Source organism: Dipodomys ordii, unplaced genomic scaffold, assembly GCF_000151885.1.
Source record: "Dipodomys ordii isolate 6190 unplaced genomic scaffold, Dord_2.0 Scaffold8, whole genome shotgun sequence".
Taxonomy (NCBI): domain Eukaryota; kingdom Metazoa; phylum Chordata; class Mammalia; order Rodentia; family Heteromyidae; genus Dipodomys; species Dipodomys ordii.
In genome coordinates, this window is record NW_012267224.1 from 18,179,271 (window position 1) to 18,204,220 (window position 24,950).

The 24,950-nt window shown below is 40.4% G+C and overlaps 2 protein-coding genes across 4 annotated transcripts; both read right to left on the reverse strand.

Moving 5' to 3' along the window:
* Positions 1 to 1,215: 1,215 nt before the first annotated feature.
* Tlr1 (toll-like receptor 1) lies at positions 1,216 to 6,385 on the reverse strand. The gene is made up of 2 exons (XM_013009015.1): positions 6,296 to 6,385; positions 1,216 to 3,909 (listed from the first exon to the last, which is right to left on the reverse strand). The coding sequence occupies exon 2, from the start codon at positions 3,841 to 3,843 to the stop codon at positions 1,462 to 1,464; it is 2,382 nt and encodes a 793-aa protein (XP_012864469.1). The 5' UTR covers positions 3,844 to 3,909; positions 6,296 to 6,385; the 3' UTR covers positions 1,216 to 1,461.
* A 9,167-nt stretch (positions 6,386 to 15,552) lies between these two features.
* Tlr6 (toll-like receptor 6) lies at positions 15,553 to 24,170 on the reverse strand. Of its 3 annotated transcripts, none has more exons than XM_013009012.1 (2): positions 23,918 to 24,170; positions 15,553 to 18,488 (listed from the first exon to the last, which is right to left on the reverse strand). In XM_013009012.1, the coding sequence occupies exon 2, from the start codon at positions 18,428 to 18,430 to the stop codon at positions 16,031 to 16,033; it is 2,400 nt and encodes a 799-aa protein (XP_012864466.1). In that variant the 5' UTR covers positions 18,431 to 18,488; positions 23,918 to 24,170; the 3' UTR covers positions 15,553 to 16,030. The 3 variants fall into 3 exon arrangements, 2 of the variants coding, with proteins under 2 accessions (XP_012864466.1, XP_012864467.1); XM_013009013.1 differs by lacking the exon at positions 23,918 to 24,170 and adding an exon at positions 20,449 to 20,487; XR_001174730.1 differs by lacking the exon at positions 15,553 to 18,488 and adding an exon at positions 20,500 to 20,629.
* Positions 24,171 to 24,950: the final 780 nt, after the last annotated feature.

Consider the following 24,950-nt stretch of genomic DNA (forward strand, 5'->3'; position numbering starts at 1 on the left):
CAGCATTGGTGTATGTCACTTCAGACAACTAGAATTTGAAAAATATCATTGGCCACAAAAAAAAATCAGACTCAGGATTTCCATTTAGATTGAAATGGAACATACTCTTGATTTGGGTTCCCTAGAAGCAAACTATGAACCAAGGTACTTACCGCAAGTATATTTTTTTCGGAAATGAGTTTTCAGGCAATATCCATAGAGGAATCAGAAAATGAGGGGTAAACGGGAGAGAAGACAAGGAAAAATCCTTTATCAGGCCATTTCTATGTAGGGCAACAAGAATTTAATCCCATTAGGAATCATGGAGAAGGTAAAATACATTCTATATTTATCTTTAAAAAATAAGAAAGAAAGAAAGAAAGAAAAGGGAAAAACATTTGAGATAAGCACCAGTGGCTCCCATTTATAGTCCTAGTTACTCAGAAGACTGATCTGAGGATTGTGATTCAGATCCAGCCCAAGCAGACGAATCCAGGAAACTTTTACATCCAATTAACCATCAAAAAGGCAAATAAGAACACGAGGACCTGAGTGCAAGGTCCAGTATTGGCAAAAAGAATGAGAAAGTTGGAGTATTTATCCACTAATTCTGTTTTGGACACTGGTTAAGGGCTTCTTCTAAGAAATTTCCATCACTTATGAATTATCCTGTGTATGAGCATCATATCTAGGAAATAGCTTTTTAGGAATGGAATCTAACATTAGTGAGTATCCTTCAACATTTAGAAACAAAAGTCTGAAAAGAAGTTCAGAGGGCATTGATAGCTATGGAAATCTGCTGTAGAAAATCAACCACCGGGGCTGGGAATGTGGCTTAGTGGAAGAGTGCTTGCGTAGCATGCATGAAGCCTTGAGTTCGATTCCTCAGTACCACATAAACAGAAAAAGCCAGAAGTGGTGCTGTGGCTTAAGTGGTAGAGTGCTAGCTTTGAGCAAAAGAAGCTCAGGGACGGTGCAGCCCTGAGTTCAAGCCCCAGGACTAGCAAAAAAAAAAGAAAATCAGCCATCATAGGCATATATATATATATATATATATATATATATATATACATATACATACATACACACACACACACACACACACACACACATATATATATAGAGGGGGGAGAGAGAGCAACATCTATCTATAGATATACATAGATATAGATATAGATAGATAAGAGGCCATGGTGTTCTCTAATATTGACCCTTACATACAGAAATACACATCACTGAAAAAAAAGTGCTTCTCTTGAATTCATGATAAAGTCAACGAATTTAGCTATAGCAATGAAACAGATGAATCCCTTGTATATGTGAAATTGTTTAAATTCAAATTATATCATACCATGTAAAATGTTGAACTGGGGTCTGAACGTACACATTAACTGTACCATAAAGTTTAAAGTGTTTTTAGATTTATGTTGATGCAAACTAGCTTCATTATTGTAACTTCAAAACTTAGCAACGTTTTTAGTTCTAAGTATAATTCATTTCTTTTCCTTGTTCCATCAACTTGACATTAATGGCTGCTCTTAGATTGGCCCAAAACAATCCATGTTTGCTATTCTCCTTGGGCCATTCCAAATAAGTCCTCTGGGTCATGAGAGTTTTGAGTTTGTGGTAGCTGCTAGGAATGGAGTAGTGTGGGATGGGTTCCAGCAAGATCAGAATTAAATTATTAGACCCTTCATGGAAGAGATTGTGGTGGGCAAAGTAGAGTTCATAATGGCACCACTCACTCTGGACAAAGTTGGGAGACAAGACGAAGATGGACTTGTAACTCTTCTCAATGCAATTGATGATATTCTCCACAATGCTCTTGCCAGGAACAAAGTTTCTCTCATGGAGACAAATCCGTGTACCTTCTCTTTCTAGATTTGGTAGCAATTCACTCTTCACCCAGGCAGAATCATGCCCACTGTATGAAATAAAGGCATGAAACTGGAGCGTTCCTTGGAGGTCCTCTATGGGAACATTCCTAGTCCTGAGCCTGGTCTGGGTCCACTGGCACAACATCCTGAGATACCACGGCAGATCCAAGTAGAGGCAGAGGAAGGTCACTGAAGCAGTCAACACCAGCATGCTGGCCCCAATAGTGACAATGAGCAGAGCTGTGTTACAGGATAATGGGGACATGTGGAAGTCCTTTAGTGGGGTCCCTTTAAGCCGTTCAGGATAGTCACACACATAGGAATCAGGCCAGCCCTCTAGCACTTCACTTGATACTTGGCCTAGGTTTCTGACAAATTCTCTTAACTCACATGTACATTGAAATGGGTTGTTTCCTGCATCTATTGACCTAATCTTGTGGCAGCTCTGGAAGAAATCAGCTGATGGGTGGAACACTGAGTTGTGGTTAATGATGAGCACAGAGAGGCTGCTGAAGGACCCACATCCAGGAAGGTCAGTTAAAGAATTGAAAGCGATGTTGAGTTCTTGCAAAGCTTCCAAATGGGTGACATCCTTGGGGATGTTTGTTATTCTGTTATTGTGAAGATCAAGCACCTTGACCTTGGGAGGCAGACATCTGAAAACAGAGTCAGTGAGTATATTGGAAGACATATTTAAAATTAATAAAGTTTTAGTCCAAGAACAAGCAGTTACATCTTCATCATACCTTAGAGAATTCTGGCTAATATCCAACTGTTGTAAAGATTTCATCTTGTTGGTCATATTCATTACATATGCAAGTTCTTTTAACTGATTCGTTTGTAAACTAAGTGTTTCCAACTTAATTAGGTGCTCACAATCCACAAATACCATATCTGTCAAGAGATTATTGGAAAAATCCAAATGCAGAAAGGGACTGGTTTGGGGTGGGCAAAGCATGTGGATCATGTGTGTATCAGACACGGTGAGGTTTTGGATATTCATATTAGCAAAGATTCTATAGATATTACTTTGTGGGAAACTGAACACTTCACTAACAACGTGGTGTACAGACAAAGCCTTTAGGGATGTGCCTGAATAATAAAACTCTCTATTGTCAAGCTGACCCTGGAGTTTCACATTTGAAATTGAGAAATACTTGATGGTTGTATGCCAAACCGATTGCAGGATCTGAATGAAAGAACCCCAAGTTGTTTCAATGTTGTTTAAGGTGAGATTTGATAAGCTTGGATTCTTTTGAAGTTTTGATAAGACTCTTAGGAAATAAAAACATTGATTATTATCTGCTACACATTTGATGTTAGAGAGTTCCAAACTTACTGCCATGCTAACTGACACATCCAAAGTGAAGTAGAATTCCTTCTTGGTGGGGAATATTATATGTAGACTTTCTGTATGGAAGTCTTGAAGGCTCTCAGGGTCTTCTTTTCCCCCGTAAGTTTCTCCTAAAACCAGCAAAACCTTACTGATATTCAAGCAAGCAATTGGTCGCACACTAGACTTTTGTAACTGAACAGCGCTCAACCCCAGAAATTTTAGTTGGGACATATTGCCAAACTCATTGCATATGGGAAGGGCATCAAATGGATTAAATGAGAGATCTAAGTGCTTGAAGTTCACTGTGGGGTGGCAAGAAACCATCCTCAACTTGTTGTGAGACAAATCTAAGTACTCCAATTCTGTGTTGAACTGGAAAACTCTGATATCAAGATACTGGATTCTATTGTGAGATATTATCAAAGCCCTCAGCTTTGGTAGTGGTTGGAGGTCAGAAGTCTGAAGCTCAGCTATGTTGTTTTGTGATATATCTAAAGTTGTTGTTCTCACAGGTAAGTCTTGGGGGACATGAGTAAGGTCTGCTTTTGACCTGTCAACTCTAAATTCACTTTCATCAGATATTTGCATCTTGAGAAGTATTAAGACGAAGATAATGACACAATAGAAGGTGCCAGGCTTCACTGTAGACATTTTGGAGCACTAGGCCTTCCTGAGGTGGTTGCTGTTCTTCAGCGCATCTTGTCACTGATACAAATCCTAGGAGAGAAATCTACATTAAATGATTATATTAAACTGGGCATGGCTGAAATCAACATTTCTTATTAGAGGTTCAGAAAATGAAGACTACATTCTTTAGGTTTATTTAACCTAAAACTAGGTAAATAGACAGGAAGATGATTATGTGAGCTCTAGTCAAACAACTTTTAATATGAATGGTATAATGGGTTGAAGTGTGGTTCTTCCCAAAACATATGTCTATCCCCTAACTTTATCCTAATCCCAGCCCCTCCCATCCTATCTCCCTCTTTCCCTCCTCTCTCTCTTCTCTTCTCAGATCTCCGCTTACTTCCTCTTATCTCCTATTTTCTCCCTACCACAGTGTGTGTTCCTCTGTGTGTGTGTGTGTGTGTGTGTGTGTGTGTGTGTGTGTTCCCAGACTTGAATCCACTTGGCTTTTTCATTCATGGCTAGTATTCTAACACTTGAACCATGCTTGTAGTCCAGCTGTTTTACTGGTTAATTGGAGATGGAGCCTCAAGGATTTTTCTTCTTGGGCTAGCTTCAAACCACAACCCTCAGATCTCAGCCCACCAATACCCAACAAAGTTAGGGATCTTGAGATGAGGAAGTCATTCTAGGTTACCCAAGTAGTCCTTGAATCTACTGACAAGTGTCTCTATAAAAAAGAGTACTGACAGATGAAAGAGGAGGGGAGAGAAATACAGTGGGCAGGTCATGTGAAGGCAGTCAGGGCTGGAGTGACGTAGCCACAGGCCAGGGACCAGTAACTGAAGGAGGCCCTGGAGAGACTGCCACCCTGCTCTCATCTTGATTTAGGACTTTGACCCTCCAGCATTATTTGAAAGTGAACATCTGTTGCTTTTTTGCTACCAAGTCTATAATAATGCTTTACAGAAACTATAGAAATCTAACACAGCTGGCTTCTGGAAATTTCCTCCAATCACCACCCTCTCCAAAGTTCATTTAGAACCCAGGGTTAGGCTCAACTGGTATGTCCTTCTTTGATATAAATAACTTCCCATGATTTTCTAGAGAGTTCTCCCATGTGGCTGGTTAGGATTATTCTCACATTACCTATTATTACCTACATATCAGGCCACTGGAGGGCAGAGGCAGCCCAGAAAAACCACTTCCTTGTTCACCACCTGTCCCAACCGTTCTTTGAGGGCACTGTCCTGAAACCACTCAAACTTGCAAAACAAGTCACATGTTAAAAGTTCCTGCTGACCCCAGCCATATAAACCCTGCTACAACCAGACTCTGGGCGACCTCTCTGATCCTGACCAGGGAGATCCTGACCTAGGAGCATACCCCAATAAACTTTTCTTTTATTCACCTTTACCTCCTGCTGTGTCTTCTTACCTTGCCTAAAGCCTGACAGTCTGGGCCTAACTTTGGTCATATTTGAAAAGGTAATTAAAATTACATCACAATAAAAGGTATTTGAGCAGATCTATTCCTTTCTCCATGATGATTAATATTTACTGGACATGTTTTGGAATCTGCATCCAGAGCAGTGAAGAAGACAAAGCCCTATTTTTCAAGACAAAGTCTTGTTCATGAGAGATTAAACTTAATTTCATTTAATAATCAGCACCCCATAGAAAAATGAAGCTGAGGTCATTGTAAGTCTGAGACGGTGCTGGGTGGTAGTTGGTTTTAGTTGATTCATTGATCAAGACCTTTTTGAGAAGCGGACACTGGGATAGACGCAAGAATGAAGTAAATGAGTCACCCACAGAAGCAATGGAAAAACCAAGGATGGAAGTCCTGAGATGGAACACAGCTTGCTTGATCTTTGGAAGCGTGAGGAAGTATTAGCATGAGATAAATGAAGATGAAAGGGGTTAGGGACATTATATGTGGCCTTGTAGATAATAATAAGAAGTTGGGGTTCCATTTCAAAAGTGATGAGGAAGTGGGGGTACTGGAGGATTGAGGATGGAAGTTTTTTCTTCCTCTCTCATATTTACAATACCTTGTATCATTCATTCACCAAGTGTTAAATATCATTCTAGATTATGCCTATTACTCTAGTTATCAACTTACACTATTCTATTATCCGGTCATCACTATTGTACTGGCACATGAAACATGAAGGCATTGTGTTGGAATAATATATACTTCACACACACACACACACACACACACACACACACACACACACAGCACTTTTAGCTGGAGTTGCCCATAGCTCTCTCAAGGAACTTAATTCCAAATCCACAGAACAACCTCAGGCATAAAGCCATCAATATCAGCCACATGCCATATTCCTCTTAACATGCCCCTACCCCAGCTCAAATGATAGTTCGATCTAAATGATTCAATTCTCCAGAGACAACCCTGTGTTACAAAAGTTCTTCAAGTTATACATGCAATTCTGACTAATTTTCAGACTTACCTTTTTGTAGGAATGCTCAATGATGCCTTGATCATCCTGACTTCTTCTAACATTGAAGACAACATTGGAGACAATTCTCCACCAACAAATGCATTCATGAATATTCTGAGCAAGAAAGATAATACAGAAGTCTTCAGTTCAATGCCCAGTAAAAAAAAAAAAAGGAAGGAAGGAAAGAAAGGAAAGGAGAGAAAAAGAAAGGGACGGAAGGTGTGAAGGAGGGAAGGAAGGAGGGAGGGAAGGAGGGAAAGAGAAAGATGATACAAACATCATGCTAAATATAAGTGTAGTCTTTTATGATAATATTTTTTGAAAGATCCAGAAATTTCTTAACTATTCCTTTCCAGCTTCCCAAAAGAGCTAGTTACACAAATGCACATTTAAATAGGTGCTACGGACTAAATTTTTGTGCCTCCTAAAAATTGAATGTTGAAGCCTGATGCCAGCGGCTCATGCCTTTAATCCTAGCTGCTCAGGAGGTTGAGATCTGAAGATAGGAGTTCAAAGCCAGCCTAGACAGAAAAGTCCCTGTGAGACTCTTATCTCCAATTAACCACTAAAAAACCAGAAGTGATGCTGTGGCTCACGTGATAGAAAGCTAGCGTTGACCACAAAGAGGCTGAGGGATAGCGCCCAGGCCCTGAGCTCGAGCCCCACAACCAACAAATAAAACTTGTATGTTGAAATCTTAACTCTCAATGTGATGGCATCAGGAGGCGGTCCTTGGAGAGGTTCTTTGGTCATGAGAGTGGAGGTCTCATGAGTGGGATTCATGCTCTTATGAAAGGGACCTCACAGAGCTCTCTGGCCTCTTTCATAGGAGGATATAAGACGGTGGCCATTGGTAACCAGAAGAGGTTCTCCCCAGAACTAAAAGTGGCACTGTGACTTTCGATGTCCAGGCTTCAGAACTGTGAAAATAAAGTCCTGTTGTCTATAAAGAACTCAGCCTATGGTTCTTGAGATGGAAACAAACTGATCAAGATAATGAGAATCAAACTAATACCCAGTTAGGCCTGGGCCAGTCTTACAAGCCAGATCAAAGTAAAAGTAGTTGGTCCTAAGACTCAAGTGGGGCTCACTACTCAGACTCCAAAGTTCTGTGTTAGAGTCCAAATCAGAGGCTCTTTTCATCTGTGACCAGCCCAAGACTCCAAGGAAGTGGTAGTCAGCATAGTCAGGCATGCCATGTGGAGCAGGTCCCAGAGATCAAAAGCAGATGGCTGCCGGGCGGGGACCTTGGTGCTCACCCACCCAGCCCACCCAGAGCCAGAAGAGAACCATCCTTGTTCTCCTAATAACAATGCCTGCCATGAAAACTTTCATCCTGCCTGTCCCTAAGCATGAGAAAATAGTACATCTTCAGTTTTATAACTTGTTATATTAATTCATTCAAATGCCCAGACCCCATTTTGTCCTTTTAGTTAAAGTCACATAGTTGAGGTTCTCAGATTATGAAACCATTTTCCATTTCTATAATTTCAAAGGGGGGAATAAAAAGGATTTCTGGGTGTCAGTGACTCATACCTGTAATCTCAGTTACCAAGGAGGCTGAAATCTGAGGATCACAGTTTGAAGCCTGTCTGGATAGAAATGTCAGTGAGACTTCCAATCTCCAATTGACCACCAAAGAGCTGGAAGTAGAGCTGTGGCTCAAGAGGTAGAGCACCAGCCTACAGTGAAAAAACTAAGGGACAGCTCTTCAAAGCCTGGAGTTCAAGCCCCAGACCCAGCATGCATATGTGCGTGCACACACACACACACACACACACACACACACACACACACACACACGATTAATTTTTAGGTATTTGCAGGATTTGTAAGTCTTACATACCACACTTGCTAAAAATCAATGATAATCAGAGTCTCTATACCTCAAACCAAATAATTTTTTAAAATGAAAGTCTTAAAGATCATCACTAACATCCATCTTTATTAAAATCTCAAAACTATTTGATTGCCTAATAAAAGGATTATTCGCAAAGTTGAACAGAAAAAAGATATTGAAATTTAAAAGACTAAATTCAGAATAAACAAACAAATAAATACATAGAAAGAATAAATTCAGGTGCACTTGTCCATCTGGGGGACTGTGGTGATAGTTCTAGCTTCCCTGATAAGACACAAGGAACTGGTACATTTCAATTGTCTTTGTTTAGAGTTTCTGGGAACAGAGTTATGGTCTGACTGGTCTTAATGGATCATATTTATACACTCAACTAAGCTCATTGTTAAGTTCAGCCCTGAAGATATTTATTAAGTCATGAAAACAACTATTAACTTCAGGTTAAAAGGACTGCTTGGTTTCCTTTTTTTGGTTGTTGTTATAAAGAGACATTCACTTTTACATCTTCTGCACACATTGCATGTGGCTTGGAAAACAGTTTTTAAACTCATAATTTCATCTAACTTCAAGCTTCCCTGAATAGATTCAGTGGTCTGAAAAAACATGCAAGAATATCTGATGAGGACAGGCTAGAGGAAAAGCTAAAATAAACCGGCCCATCAAAACAGAGGAGCTACACCACAGTGCAGAATAAATAGATTGAAACCTTCTATCCATCTGGCTTTTGTAAATAGAGTGAAATACCTGAGCAAACTGCTTGGTAGAGAAGAGATGACATGTATCTGGCTGCATCTGGTGATGGTCTTTTTGGTAAGAGTTCCAGTACAGCTCAGGGCAGCTCTCAGCAAGAGGCAGGAACACACAGGTCTTTCTCTGTTTGCTTTCTTCATTTTTCCTTTTGTGTTGGTCATGGGGCTGGAACTCTGGGCCTGAACTCAGTCCCTGAGCAATTTTGCTAAAAGCTTGTGCTCTACCACTTGAGCCACAGATCCACTTCCAGCATTTTGTGATTAAGGAGAGGTAAACCTCTCATGGACCTTTCCTGCCTGGGATAGCTTTGAACCACAATCCTAAGATCTCAGCCTCAGCTAGGATTATAGGCGTGAGCCACCAGTGCCCAGCTTCTTATAAAGCTAGTAGCGTTCAATCATGGAGTTCCATCCTAGTGACTTTATCTGACCCTAGTTACCTCATAGGGCCTCAGCTCTGAACACCATAGTCAGATTGAATTTCTACCATCTCATCACACAATGGGGATTAAACTCTAACTCATGAACTGGAACAAGTCCTGGGTTCCTGAATGTTTTCATATGAATGAAGGGGTGAAGTGGAGAATAATGTCCCCCCAAAACAGCAATTAGTAGCTCTGTGAGAAACCCAGAAAACATCTGTGACACAAATAGTCATCATACATGAAGGGAGGGGAAAAGAAAACAAACAAATAATTTCTAAAAAATTCACTCTGCTTTGATTAGAATTAGTGGCTGATAAACAATGTTAGTTTAAACACATAGTAAGTATATAGCAGAAATACAGCCCACCAGGAAAAACTTCCAGGACTTACTCATTGAAATTTTTGAGGTCTCTGTACCCAACAACTTAGATAAAGTATTCTTTTCTTTTGTAGAAGAAAATAAGATGTTGCTTACCAAGACAACCTGCGTGTCCGTTCCGTCAGGCAGTCTGTAAGAGAGTCAAGCACCTCCTCCAGTATTTATGTCAGTGGTAACCTAGGTTAGTGTTGGGAGAAAAATCTGCATTGCGCCACCTACTGAACGCCACTGGAATTGGACCACACAGTAATGACAATTTTCTCCTATTCATAAATGGGCCCCGTGTAATTTAGCTTTTCCTCTGGCCTTTTGATCAATCCACTTTCTCTGTTTGCTTTATTCCTTTTTTGTGTGTTGGTCATGGGGCTTGAACTCTGGGCCTGAACTCAGTCCCTGAGCAATTTTGCTAAAAGCTTGAGCTCTACTACTTGAGCCACAGATCCACTTCCAGCATTTTGTGATTAATGAGAGATAAGACTCTCATGGACTTTTCCTGCCTGGGATAGCTTTGAACCACAATCCTAAGATCTCAGCCTCAGCTGGGATTACAGATGTGAGCCACCAGTGCCCAGCTTCTTATAAAGAGTAGAAAGGAGAAGGGTCAAAGTTTTGCTAAATACACCCATAAAGAGGAAAAATAATTCACAGGAAAATATTAGACTGGATGCTACTTTTTTTTCTTATTTTTTAATCTTCTTGATGACTTTTTTGTTCATGTCTTTTTTCACTACTTTGTTTCTAGATCTGATTTGGTATTGAATTTTTCCCTATTAATATTTGCCAACTTTCTTCAAAGCATACATTTTCTTTCTTTTTTCTTTTCTTTTTCCCCCCAAGTGAGATAATGCATATCTATTACCTCTTGCGAAGCCAAGGCAGAAGACTCATGAATATGAGGCCAGCTAGGTCTACATAGCAAGACTCTGTATTTTAAAAAATAACTATATGTGTGAAAAGAACTCTCTTCTTAGATAAGGCCCTAGGATCTTCCGTTAGGTTGGTTTTGGTCATTAGGATCTAGACCTTTAAAACAACAACAATAAAAATAATAAGGTAGGTGGACAGATAAAGCATAGGAAAGACAACTATCTTCTTTGGTGCTTTTCCACAGCCTGATATTGCATGAGGAGATGACAAAACCTGATCTAATTCTCCAATTCTGTTATCCGTTTTTCTCTTCTTCTCCTCTTTCATCTTCTTCCTCCTCCTTTTTCCTCTTCCTCCCCTTCTTCTTCTTCTTCTTTCTTTTTAGTGCAAATATGGGCACTTGAATTCAGGGCCTAGGGTCTGTCTCTTCGCTTTCTTCTGCTCAAATCAGTTCTGTAACACTTGAGCATCAGATCCACTTCTGGCCTCTTCATAGTTAACTAGAGATAAAAGTCTTACAGATTTCCCTAACCAGGCTGGCTCTGAACTAAAATACTCAGATCTTAGCCTCCTGGATAGCTAAGATTACAGGCATGAGCCACCAGTGTTTGACTTATAGTCAACTTTTCTATTGCACACAGAAAGCTTCAGTTCCCCAATTTAAGGATTTTGTGCTTTTTTAAAAATCTACAATAATCTCTGATTTTGTTCCTCATCTCAGCATTTGTTTAAATATATGTCTGAAAATGAAAGAATAAAATTCCCCACCCTCCTACACACTATTTCTTTCCTTCAGCACATGGTTGGAGTCGCATGAATTTAGCTGCTGCCGCCCCATATCCTGGGCCTTGTGAGCCTGGGTCTGGAGAGGATACCTGGGATGGAGGAGTAGGCAGGCGTCAGTCAAAGCACTTCTAGTGTCCTGATGCTCTGAGTTTCCCTCTTTATCTTCTTTTCTCTCCTTTGCCCAACAGATATCCCTGAGCAGACACCCACCCACTCATAGTTATGCATGCAGCCATGCAACCACACCTCCCATGGAAAATGAATTCTGAGAGAATACATTCTGTAACATTTTTTGGATACATTAATGTATCCAAAGTACTGTTTCAAGAGGAAATGAACACAAAACATTATGAGATACGTTTTACTTTTAAAACATTCTAAGTCTTTAAAGTGTAGTGGGCGTTCAGTAATCACACAAAGCCAGTGGCTACCATGTTGGACAGCACAGGTGTAAGGTAGAGTTGTCACAGCTATGTGAAGACATGCAAGTCTAAGTGAAGAGTAGCCAAAAGAGCTAATTCAAAACAATGTTTCATATCTTATACTCGAAACAACCCCATGCTTCTCTCAATAGCAATTTCTCAATTTCTCCATCTACTCCTTTCCTATATCCAGGCATTACTTTTTTTCAATGCAAGGCAGTAAACATAGGCTGCAATTAGATGTGGTCAGCAACCAGTTGAAAAGAAAAGTCTTATTGAAATATAATTGGTTTTTAAATAAAAATATACAAAAAAGAAAAACCAAGCAAGAGTACAAGGTCCTACGTTCAAGCCCCAGTACCAGCACCAAAAAAATAAAAACACTAGTTAATTAAATTAGTAAAAATATAAATAAATTATGAATGAACATGTGACTTAGTCACCCATGCCTCTGTTTACCCCACCACCACCCATATCTCTTTCCTAGCCTGTCACATTCCTCCAGCCCGTTCTCTTTGCCTCTTTTTCTTTTCTTTGCACCACTGATTTCCTAAGATATTTCTTTCATATTCTTCCCTCTTCTGAAAAAGGCTTTTTCTTTTTCTACTGCCACACTCAGCTGAGTCCTCACACCACCAGAGGTTAAACAGTCTCTTACTGAACATGGAAAGAGTCCAGTGTAATCACACTGTGGATAAAGATGAGATCACACAGGATCAGGTCTCATGGAGACCTCAGTGTTGACTAGGTGTCCAAGGCCAAGGACAGCAGCTCACCAGGCAGCCTGGGCAGGGAGCAGCTCACCAAACCAGCAGCTCTCATGGACCCAGCGCCAGCTCCCACTGGGTTATGCAGACAGATATGGCAGAAGATCCAGGACCTCAGCCTCATGGCCAGTAAGAGTACTTACTCATCCAGGGTTTTATTGTGTGTCCATGACAGGCTATGCAGTATCTAATCAGCCCCAGAGAGAGGCAGGGAACACATGCAAAAGGTTCTCATTTCTTGGAGCTGACATTCTAGTGGAGGGAAATTGATAACAAGTAAACAGATCATTTCAAATGTGAGGTGTGCTGTGACAAAAGCTAATGGGAGAGATGTATGGGAGAGGGACTGGGGAAAGGAGACTTAATGGTGTGAGTAATGGCCGCACCTGGCTCCCCAGGTAGGGACCACTGTGATACATGAAGATCAAGTGTAGAGTAATCCAGGTAGGACCCAGTGCGGTGCACTTGGAGGATGAGCCAGAGGCAACGGAAGCTGCCATGTTACCAAGGAGAGAAAGGGGGTGGGGTAAGAGTGAATGAGAAGAGGAAGACAGATCCTGGTGCATCATAGACTGCAAGGAAGAGTTTGACTTTTGCTCTTACTACAAAGGTAGGTCATTGAGTTTTAAATAGTGAAGGGTTGAAGACAACTTACGTCTTAGAAACTGTCATTCTGATTGCTCTTTGCAAAGCATGTGAGGCAGAAGGAAGAGCAAGAGGCCAGCTGAAAGGGGAGAGACCTGGTACCTGATATGATGAATGCTCTGGCTCAGGTCACACAATAGAACATGTACTCTCTTCCCTCCTAATGAGTGGACACAGGTAGGACATCTCAGAATGCTACACCATTACTCTGCCTTGTAGTACTGACTGAGACACTATACCAAAGGAATCCGTAGGAGAGGGACTTAAAAAGGTGGAGGTTTGTTTCTCTTTCAAACACAAAGGTAAGCAGCCCAGACAATGTTGAGAGGCCGGCTTGGGTAATACAAAGTAGGAGAATGCAGAACCCATCCTTTACATATGATTTTTCATCTCCAGGTTCTAAAGATTTCTTTCCTCTGATTCTCATCTCCCATCCAATGGGAAAGTAGAAGAGGAAAAGGAATCCACCCTCACCTTGCTTAGAGACTTGGCCCAAAGTGGCATGCCGGTTCCATCCACATCCCATTACTAAGAAGTGAGTCATATGTCTACACCAAACCACAAGGCAGGCTGGGAAATGTAGTCTCTAGCTGTCTTGTCAGGTGCCTTGAGAAAAAATCAATTAATCTAATACTAAACGAGGGGATAATAGTTACTGGAGACAACTAATGTTCTGTCACAATTTTAACATTATAGACTGCATTGTGCTCGTCTCCTAATTTATATGTTGAAGCCCCAATTCCCAGTCACTTAGGATGTGACTATGTTGGAAGTTAGGGCCTTTGAGGTAGTGATTGAGGGACCAGTGGCTCACACCTGTAATCCTACCTACCCAGGAGGCTGAAATCTGAGGATCATGGTTCAGAGCCAGGCACCAGCTTCCGTGGGAGTGAGGGCCCAGGCTCCTTTGCTACGATGCTCACAGCCCTTCCACTTGCCATTGGAAGAAACTACAACACTTCCCCAGCATGGAGAACCTGCACTTACTGATCCTCTAACCACACTTTTGAATCTAGCCTTCAGGAGACGGGTAATGGGGATTGTGGATTATTCCCTTTTGTGTTCATTCACAAAATCCAGCCTGGTTGTGTCTGGTACCTCTGTTTGAAATGAGGGAGCATTTATTGGCTTCTGTCAACTTTGAGCATTAGCTAAACTTCTAAGGCAACCAGAATAATTCCATTCAATATCTAGTTCACATAATTTTGGCTCTGAGTTACCTTGGCAATCAGGTGTACTCATGTGTTTCACCACAACAGCCTAGGATTACAGCTACATTTCCGTTTGTATTCAAGGTATTTGTATTGTATTACAAGGTAGTTACGTATTTGTGTAGTCAGGTCAAAACAACAATAATCTATTACACTGATGGGGCAAAAGTGTCTTTTTTGTTTTATTTTGTTTTGTTTTGGAGGGGAAGTTTTGAACTCAGGGCCTTGCATTTGCTAGGCAGGTACTCTACCACTTAGGTCATTGCCTCAGCCTTTTTTGCTTCAGGTAAGATTTTTGGGGGGGGTCCGGTCATGGGGCCTGAACTCTGGGCCTGAGTGCTGTCCCTTAGCTCTTCAGCTCAAGGCTAGCGCTCTACCACTTGAGCCACAGCGCCACTTCTGGCTTTTTTCTTTTTGCTTATGTGGTGCTGAGGAGTTGAACCCAGGGCCTCAGGCATGCAAGGCAAGCGCTCTACCACTGAGCCACCTTCCCAGCCCTCAGGTAAGATTTTTTTTTTTAATGAAGTCTTACATTTTCTGACTAAGATTGGCTTCAGACTTTAAACCTCTTGAGTAGATAGAATCACAGGCATGCACCACTATGCCTGATTTATTGACTGAGCTTTTGTTTGGGCTGGCCTGGAGCTATATTCTTCCTAAACTCTACCTCTCTAGTTAGTGAGATTACAGGTGTAAAGCACTGTGACTGGTCAGAAAATGCTTTCTTAAATCTTTGCCTGGCTTTTTTTTTAACCCCTAAATCTCCAAAGTTGGCCAGGATGAGAAAGTTCACCTACAGGCCAATGAGGAACCTTAGGAGCTCCCAACACCAGTGTCTACAATTCTGAACTTGATCCTTCCCATGCTACATGAAAACACATGGACTCCTGGGAAAGAAGAGGGAGGTCTTCTCCCTGAAAAACTGAGCATTTAGTAAAAAAAAAAAAAAAGTCTGTGTGTCAACATGAAAATATATCCTTTAGGCCAGAAGAGACTGAGTGGTCTCCAACTGGCAATGTGAGCACCATTGTCACCTCTCAGCCTAGTTCTGTGGCTCAGTTAAATCCAGGCTTTAATTAAGTCTTTTCCAAAGAAGCTTATGTTCATCAGATTTGTATTGCTGTAAGAAGACACCTTAGATAAACAAGGGTAAAAGGTTTATTTTCATTCATGGTTTCAGCACAAGTGTGTTTGCAGGCCATTGCTTTGGGTCTGTGGCAAGTGGGAGTATATGGCAAAGGAGGAGACTGCTTACCACATAGTGGTCAGGAGGCAGATAGAGAGAAAGTGAGAGAGGGAGAGAGAGAGAGAGGGAGAGAGAGAATATGAAAATGAGGGAGAGGCCTGAGACAAGATATTCCCTTCAAACACATGCCCTCAGTGATTTAGTTCCTTTAACAAGCCCTCCCCTCTAAATAGCCCATTAAGCTGTGACCCCCCAATGAATTAATCATTGATAACACAGTCACTTTTAAATACTACCACTAACCTTGTCCCTTGTTACTTCAGCACATGAGCCTCTGAGAACATTTGATATCTAAATGATAATAGAAACACCTCTAGGTAATAATCGAAGGTCATGGTGCTCACAAGTCAAGGTGATGACAGTTTCTTAGGTTGAATGTCCCAAAAATTCTAAGTTTTCATGTCATTGTTTTCAGCAGTGAGTGTTAATTCTATATTAAAAGCAGCTCTAATGTTTGCCCAGAAAAGTCCATGTTTGCTCTTCTCTGTGGGCCATTCCAGGTAAGTCCTCTGTGTCATGAGAGCCCGAAGTTTGTGATACTTGCTGGGGATGCTGTTCTGTGGGATGGGTTCCAGCAAGATCAGAATTAAATTATTAGACCCTTCATGGAAGAGATTGTGGTGGGCAAAGTAGAGTTCATAATGGCACCACTCACTCTGGACAAAGTTGGGAGACAAGACGAAGATGGACTTGTAACTCTTCTCAATGCAATTGATGATATTCTCCACAATGCTCTTGCCAGGAACAAAGTTTCTCTCATGGAGACAAATCTGTATATTTTCTTTTTCTAGACAAGGAACTAACTCATTCTTTACCCAGGCAGAATCCTGCTCACTGTACGATATGAAAGCATGATACTGGAAAGTTCCTTGGAGGTCCTCTATGGGAACATTCCTAGTCCTGAGTCTGGTCTGGGTCCACTGGCACAACATCCTGAGATACCACGGCAGATCCAAGTAGAGGCAGAGGAAGGTCACTGAAGCAGTCAACACCAGCATGCTGGCCCCAATAGTGACAATGAGCAGAGCTGTGTTACAGGATAATGGGGACATGTGGAAGTCCTTTAGTGGGGTCCCTTTAAGCCTTTCAGGATAGTCACACACATAGGAATCAGGCCAGCCCTCTAGCACTTCACTTGATACTTGGCCTAGGTTTCTGACAAATTCTCTTAACTCACATGTACATTGAAATGGGTTGTTTCCTGCATCTATTGACCTAATCTTGTGGCAGCTCTGGAAGAAATCAGCTGATGGGTGGAACACTGAGTTGTGGTTAATGATGAGCACAGAGAGGCTGCTGAAGGACCCACATCCAGGAAGGTCAGTTAAAGAATTGAAAGCGATGTTGAGTTCTTGCAAAGCTTCCAAATGGGTGACATCCTTGGGGATGTTTGTTATTCTGTTATTGTGAAGATCAAGCACCTTGACCTTGGGAGGCAGACACCTGAAAACGGAGTCAGTGAGTACATTTGAAGACAGATTTAAGACCACTATACTCGCAACCCAAATGCAATCTTCTTCATGCCTATGCGATTCCAACAAATTCCAGCTCACATCCAGTGTTTCGAGAGATGGCATATCCTTAGTCATGAGAGACACTTTGAAAAGACTTTTTAACCCATTCTTTTGCAAGATAAGTGTCTCCAATCTCACTAAATTGGAGCAATTTTGAAAAATACTATCTGTGAACACATTCTGGGTAAAGTTCAAAAACTGAAATGTGCTTGGTGCCTGAGGACAAAGCATATGGATAAAAGCTGTGTCTGATATGGTCAACATCATAATGTTCATCTCAGCAAACATGCTGTATAATGCTGTCTTTGTGAAAAGAAAAACCTTGTTTGTTACATGTTCTATTTTCAGTGCTTTCAACTTTGTTTCTGAATAAGTAAAACCTTCTTCATTAATGTTTTCAACTATAGTTAAATTGTATATATTGAGATATTCCACAGGTTTGGACCAAAGGAATTGAAAAACACTAACTAAACATTTCCAAGTTGTTTCCACATTGTTGAGGGTAATGTTTATTAAGGTTGGACCTCTAGTAAGTTCTAATAAAAATTTCATTAAAACATGGCAGTTTTCATTATTCAAGTTAATATTTGTCAGATGCAAGTATCCCAAAGCGTTAACTTGGATGTTTACTTGGATAGAGAACAAACTATTTGGTGGAAAGATGAAGTGAAGTGTTTTTGTGTTCAGAATTTGAAGATTCTCTGTCTCATCTTCCTTCACATAGTACTTTCCTAAATCCAGAAGAATGTAATTTAGATGTATGTGAGCCACTGGTAGCAGATCAAACTGTTGGAACTTTGTAGCACTCAGCCCTAAGAAATCCAATTGTATTAACTTGGAAAATTCAAAACAGACAGGAAGGGCACTGAAGTCATTGAAGGAGAGGTCTAAATGCTTCAGGCTCACCACTGGATAGCAAGATATGTTTTGCAGGTGATTGTGAGATACATCTAAGTACTCCAAGTGCCGGTTGAAGTTGAACACATTGAAATCAAGCCTCTGGATTCTATTATGGGAAAGTCTTAAAACCTTCAACCCTAACAAAGAGCTGAAGTCAGAGGTCTGAAGCTCAAAAAGGAAGTTCTGAGACATATCTAAGAATTGGACAAATGGAGGTAAGTCTCTGGGAACATGAGTCAGGCCGGTTTTTGACAGGTCCACTGCAAATTCACTTTCATCAGAGAACTGGATGAAGACTCCAACAATCAAGGTCGTGAGATAAAGACAATAAAGACAATAAGCTTGTCTGATGATAGGTTCTTTGTCTTGGGTCATGATGCAGTGGTTTCCCAAAAGAATGCCAATGTCCTTCAGAGCATTTTGAGTCCACGTTCTAGAAATATAAAAAACATTACAATGAGTGCTTGCTTTTCTTCATTGTCAATGTCATTACTGTCCCATAATTGTATGTCATTTATTTCCTTGTTACATAGCAGCTGATCTTTTTTTTTTTTTTTTTACTTTTTTTTTTTATTGTAAAGATACTATACAGAGGGTTACAGTTACATGAGTGAGGTAATGAGTACACTTCCTCTTGAACATTGTTAGCCCCTCCATTGTTTTCCCCCTACCATCCCCTCCCTCCCTCCCTTCCCCAAAGTTCTTTTTTTTTTTTTTTGATTGTGATTAAGTGATTACATAGTTTCTAAGTCACAAGTTCATTCTAACTTTCCTGGAACAAATTGTCTATCACAGTCTGTAATATATAACAGTGTTCACATGTTATACACCATACATGTGATCAGCAGCGTGGGGATATTTAGTAGTGGTTCAACCAGATGAGCAGGAGTTCTTTGTTTCTTAAGTCCTGTTAGTTTTGTCGTATCACCTAACATTTTGGATTTATCATCCACTTATCAGGGAGACCATGTACCGTTTGTCTCTTCGCTCTTGGCTTACCTCGCTCAACATGATTCCTTCTAGCTCCATCCATTTCCCTGCAAATGCCATTATTTTGTCATTTCTAATGGCTGCATAATATTCCATTGTGTATAGATACCACAATTTTTGGATCCATTCATCTGTGGTGGGGCATCTGGGTTGTTTCCATATCCTAGCTATTGTGAACAGTGCTGCAATAAACATGGAGGTGCACGTGTCCTTGTATATTGGTTCCTGTTGTTCAGGGTAGATGCCTAGAAGTGGTATGACTGGGTCGTAAGGGAGGTCAATCTTTAGCTTTCTAAGGACCCTCCAGACATAGCAGCTGATCTTAAAAGGTACAATGCAGATCTTTTTTTTTTGGTTGGTCATGGGGCTTGAACTCTGGGCCTGGGCACTGTCCCTGAGCTCTTCAGCTTAAGGCTAGAGCTCTACCACCTGAGCCACAGCACCATTTCTAGTTTTCATGGTTAATTGGAGATCAGAGTCTCATGGACTTTCATGCTTAGGCTGGCTTTGAACTGAGATCCTTAGATCTCAGCCTCCTGAATCGCTAGGATTACAGGTGTGAGCCACTAGCACCCAGCTGGTAGCTTATGTATTTTGCTCTGTCTAGTGGTTTTCTGAGGGAGACTTATCTTCATTTATATATTTTAGAACTTTCTCAAAGCTGTTACAGCCTGAGAGGTGATGTTTATCTAAAAGATTTAAAGGTAAATGTACTAGGCTCAGCCACCCAGAGGAAGAGCTGACACAATGGTTAAGCAGAAGACACACCAACATGCCAAGGAAGAAAGAGACCAGGAATAAGGTCTCATGGAAGAAAAGGGCTTTGGAAAGCCCCATGTATAGCAGAGTCTAGACATCCACACACAGGCCCCCAGATAGACGCATGCTCAAAGCAGGCATGGGAAAAGTCTAAACCTTTGGCCCTGGTTGAACAATTTAGGATCTATGCATGCAGAATATGTAGATAAAGGTAGAGTCACAAATAGCTTGGAAGAAGTGTTCCAACATACAACCAATTTGTAAAGACTGGGAAATCGGGGATTTTAGTTGTTGTCTGATATCTTGCTTGGTTTTGTTTTTGCTTCAAATGTTAAAGAAATAGCAAACCACTAGCTGAGTGCTGCGCTGTCATAATGAATTCAGCATCACAGATGATACATAGTCCTTATAAAAATAGTCTAGAAAAGTCACTACAATAAACAACTACAACCTGCAAGGAACAGCAATAACAAACCCAAAAGACAGGAACAAATCTGATTTCTATAGTTAGCACATTATTATATTCAAAATACCTGATTTTTTAAAAACCTTATAGTATAAAAATGAGAAAGCAGTTCCTTGTCACAGTCAGTGAAAAAATAATTAAAAGAACCAATTCAAGCCAGATGCCGTGGCTGACACACCTGTAATCCTACCTACTCAGATTTGAGGATCAAGGTTTGAAGCCAGTCTGGGTGGAAAAGTCCATGAGACTCTTATCTCCAATTATCTACCAAAAGGCTTGAAGTAGAGCTGTGGCTCCAATGACAGAGTGCTAGTTGTGAACCGGGAACAGCATCCAAGGCCTGAATTCAATCCCCAGGACTAGAAAATACACACACAAAAACATAACAAAGTCAAAAAAATTATACCATCCAACATCATGATTTACTCCAAAGATACAATAGTAAAGACAGTTTGATATTGGCAAAGGAATAGACACATAGAACAATGGGCCAGAATAGAGAGTTTAGAAATAAACCCACAAAAATATAGTCAGCTGACTTTTGACAAAGGAGTAAAGGCAACTGAACACAGAAAGTATCACCTGTTTACCAAACTGTGTTAGAGCAAGTAGACACCTACCTGCTCAGAAGGAGGAGGAGGAGAGGGAAGAGGAAAAAGAGGAGACAAATTTAAATACAGACCTTACAATTTTCCCCAAAATTAACTCAAAATGGATCACAGATGTAAGTGTAAGATGCAAAATTGTAAAACTTCTAGAAGATAACATACGAGGAAATGAAGGGGACTTTGGGTCTGGTGATAAATTTTTGGTACCACATCAAAAATACAATCCAAAAGAGAAAAAACTGCTAAGTTATACTTCATTAAAATGTTCTGCTTTGTAAGCAATACTGCTAAGAGAGAGAAAAGATAAGCCACAAACTGGGATGAAATAGTTACAAAACACATATCTGACTAAGGGCTTTGTGTCCAAAATATAGGGAGAACTCTCAAACTACACAATAAAAAAAATGAATACACAGCCAGGTACCAGTGATTCATACCTGTAATCCTGTCTACTCGGGAGGCTAAGACCTGGAGAATGGAGGTACAAAGTCTGCCTGGGAAAAAAAGACCTGTAAGACTCAATCTCCAATGAACCAGCAAAAAGCCAAGCTGGAGGCCTGACTCAAGTGGTAGAGTACTACTCACTATGAAGGGGGAGAAAAAAGCAAGAGCTCAAGGCCCTGAGTTCAAGCTCTAGTACCAGCAAATTAGATAGGTGACAGATAGATAGGTGAAAGGTAGAATAAAAAAATAAAGGACTAAAAAAAGGTCTTGTAAGTCTAAAGGGTAATTTGGTAATTAAGGTAAATTCCTTTGGAATATGTCTCCTTTTATTTTAGTAATTCCACATTTAGGAATTTGCTAAAGACATAATAAGAGGCACACAATACAGAAAAGTGACTGTGAGGTTGCTTGTGATATGGTGAAAAACTGAAAAATATCAGAAATGTTTATTGTAGCATATGGTTAACTCAGTTCTGGTGCCTCTAAGGGAAATAGTCTCAAATATTACACTTTGCAAAAATCTGCAGCATCATGTTCAGTGAATAAAACAACTGCCAAACTGTATATGTAGAGCTCTAATTTTGTAAACTGTGATTTGAACCCGAAAGACTCAAAGTCAGGGGAGGGAGGAGAGTGTGGAAAAAAAAAAAAAAGCATATGCTACTAGTAGCTATCTCAGAATCACAGATGAATTTCTCTCCTTTACTCTCAAAAATTTCTAAAATTCTAAATTAAAACATCTTTGCTCATCTTAAATATTACCTTAAAACAATGTAAGGTGTGTGTATGTGTGTGTGTGTGTGTGTGTGTGTGTGTTTGTATGTATGTGTGAACCACAATCCTCAGATCTCAGCCTTCTTAGTCACTAGGATTATAGTAATGAACCACCAGTGCCTAACCATAAGAGATGTTTATAAATATAACTAATGTAAAAATATTTTACATTAAAAATGTATTTTGTTGTTTGGCATATTAAAACATATATTAGTAGGCACCAGTGGCTCATGCCTGTATTCTAGTTAATCTAGAGGCTGAGATCTGAGGATCCTGGTTTGAAGCCAACCTGGGAAGGAAAGCCCAGGTAACAATTATCTCCAATAGCCACCAAAAAGCTAGACGTAGAGGTGTGTTTCCAGTGGTAGAGTGCTAGCCTTAAGCAAAAAAAAAAGAACATAGGGACAGCACTCAGACCCTTGAGTTCAAGCCCCAGTCACTCGCCCCCCACAAAAGATATATAAACAGGAAGAATTTTCAATAGAGGTAGATAATTAGCATTCATAAATGAGAACCCTTTGTATTGCTTCCCTCCCAGATCAGTGTCTACCTCCGGAGAAATTGAAATTCAACACTATATTGAAGAGTTGCAAGTTAAACAATACCCTGCCACAGACAGTCAGACAGACAGACAGACAGACACACACACACACACACACACACACACACACGGCTCCTCTTTGGACACTCCTCTAGCAATTTCTAGGGTGTATTTTTAATGAACCACCCACAGTGGAACTCTCAGATTTTTTTAAGGGTAAGGACAAAAGGAAGATAAAAATATAGAATTCAAGAGTTCACCATTTTTTAGAGGAAAGAAAAGAGATAGTAGATAAAAGTTCTCTGATTAGGGCTGGGTAGGTGGCTCAGTGGTAGAGTGCTTGCCTTGCATGCCTGAGGCTCTGGGTTCGATTCCTCAGCACCACATAAAAAAAAGAAAAAAGTCAGAAGTGGTGCTGTGGCTCAAGTGGTAGAGCGCTAGCCTTGAGCTGAAGAGCTGAGGGACAGCGCCCAGGCCCAGAGTTCAGGCCCACGACCAGACCTCCCCCCCTCAAAAAAAGAGAAATAAAAAAAAGTTCTCTGATTAGTATATCAAATAAAAAAGGACAGTAGAGAGAACCCCCCTCTCTTCTATAAAAGGCAAAACTACAAGCAAGGAGAGACCAGGAGAAAGTGTAAATGAGGTTAGTACAGAAAGAGTTCATAATCAAGACATCAAACTTGCAGGAACTACTGTGAGTGACCTGAAGAAAGGCAAGTACTGGCACTCAGCCGGACTTCCAGTTACAGAGAACTTGTCAGATACTTTCTCCATTTCATAAATATTTATTTATTCAGAGACAACTTGTGGCCTGCGCCTTACTAGATGCTGAGGATATACACTGAAATAGGAGTAATATAATTCCACCTTGAAAAAAGCTTATGAGTTAGTGACAAATAGACCAGTAAACAAGATAGCACTATGTGACAGAGATCAAATACTTGCCTACAATTAAAAATGAACTATGTGAGTGATCTAAACTGCTGTAAACATGATCCAGACAACAATCCAGAAAAAAACCATAAAGAGAAAACATCACAGAAAAGCCAGAGGACATAAATGCCAGTTTTTTACCTAACAATCCTGCAAAAACTGTTTTGTATCTGCCATAAACACACTCTACTCGTGCAATTCAAATGACATTCACAACACAAACAAAACAAAACAAAACTTAAAATAATTTTGCAAACATTCCAAAGAAAGGTTACCTATTTTCTATACTATCATTAGCAGTTACTTCCTTTTTTGTTGAAACATTCTACCAAAGCCTTCTTACTTACCAAGATTTCTTTCTCAGAAGAGAAACTAACAACAAAAAATAAGGCAGGGTGTGGTGAAGCAAGGTACCCAGAGCTACAAGTGAAACTTCATAATAAAAACAAAACAGAACACATTGCTCGCAGACCCAAAGCTCTCCAGGGTTGAGAAGGCCAGCCTGCAGGTCATATTTGACCTTATATATGTCAGGATAGATACGTGTGCTTCTAGTTGGCTTCCCAGTCGTCTGACAGCCTTGATAATTTCCTATTGCCGGGTCTTGCCCCACCTCTCACGGCCATGTTATATCCAAATTTACAAATGGTTTGGTGCCATCTGTTGGTCCTTACTGGAATTATTCCTACATACAAATTGGATCAGCAGGTTTCTCTGGCTTACAAACTAAGTCAGTAAAATATAGAAATGTTTAATCTCATACAAGCCGGTTATGAAAATTTCAGTGTGAAGATAACTATTTTTTCCTAAGGTAAATGTTATCTTTGAGAGTTCAAAGCCTGAATTTTAAATTGCTACCTCATGGACAGTTACTGACCTTTACCTGTTTGCTGGTCTAAACATCTTTGACATTTCCAGACTTGATTGCAACTAAAAGTCAAGCAAGTTTCAAGTATATTCTGACTGAATGAGCTGCTTTTTAAAAAGCAAGCTTAGGGGCTGGGAAGTTGGCTCAGTGGTAGAGCACTTGCCTTGCATGCCTGAGGCCCTGGGTTCGATTCCTCAGCACCACATAAGCAAAAAGAAAAAAGCCGGAAGTGAAGCTGTGGCTCAAGCGGTAGAGTGCTAGCCTTGAGCTGAAGAGCTGAGGGACAGCGCTCAGGCCCAGAGTTCAGGCCCCACGACCGGACCAAAAAAAAAATAAAAAAATAAAAAAAAAGCAAGCTTAGATCCATTTTTTTTAACCAACCTCCAAGGGAAGTTTAACCCCTGATCCACACTTAGCCACACCTGACTCCTCATATCCTCATTGGCATTTAATATTATCAAGTTTTTATTTTTATTATTTTTATTTTTATTATTATTTGTTGGTCGTGAGGC

Bases quoted from the DNA above. Each gene is read 5' to 3' on its own strand.
- Tlr1 (XM_013009015.1), bottom strand. From the start codon at position 3,843: ATGTCTACAGTGAAGCCTGGCACCTTCTATTGTGTCATTATCTTCGTC.
- Tlr6 (XM_013009012.1), bottom strand. From the start codon at position 18,430: ATGACCCAAGACAAAGAACCTATCATCAGACAAGCTTATTGTCTTTAT.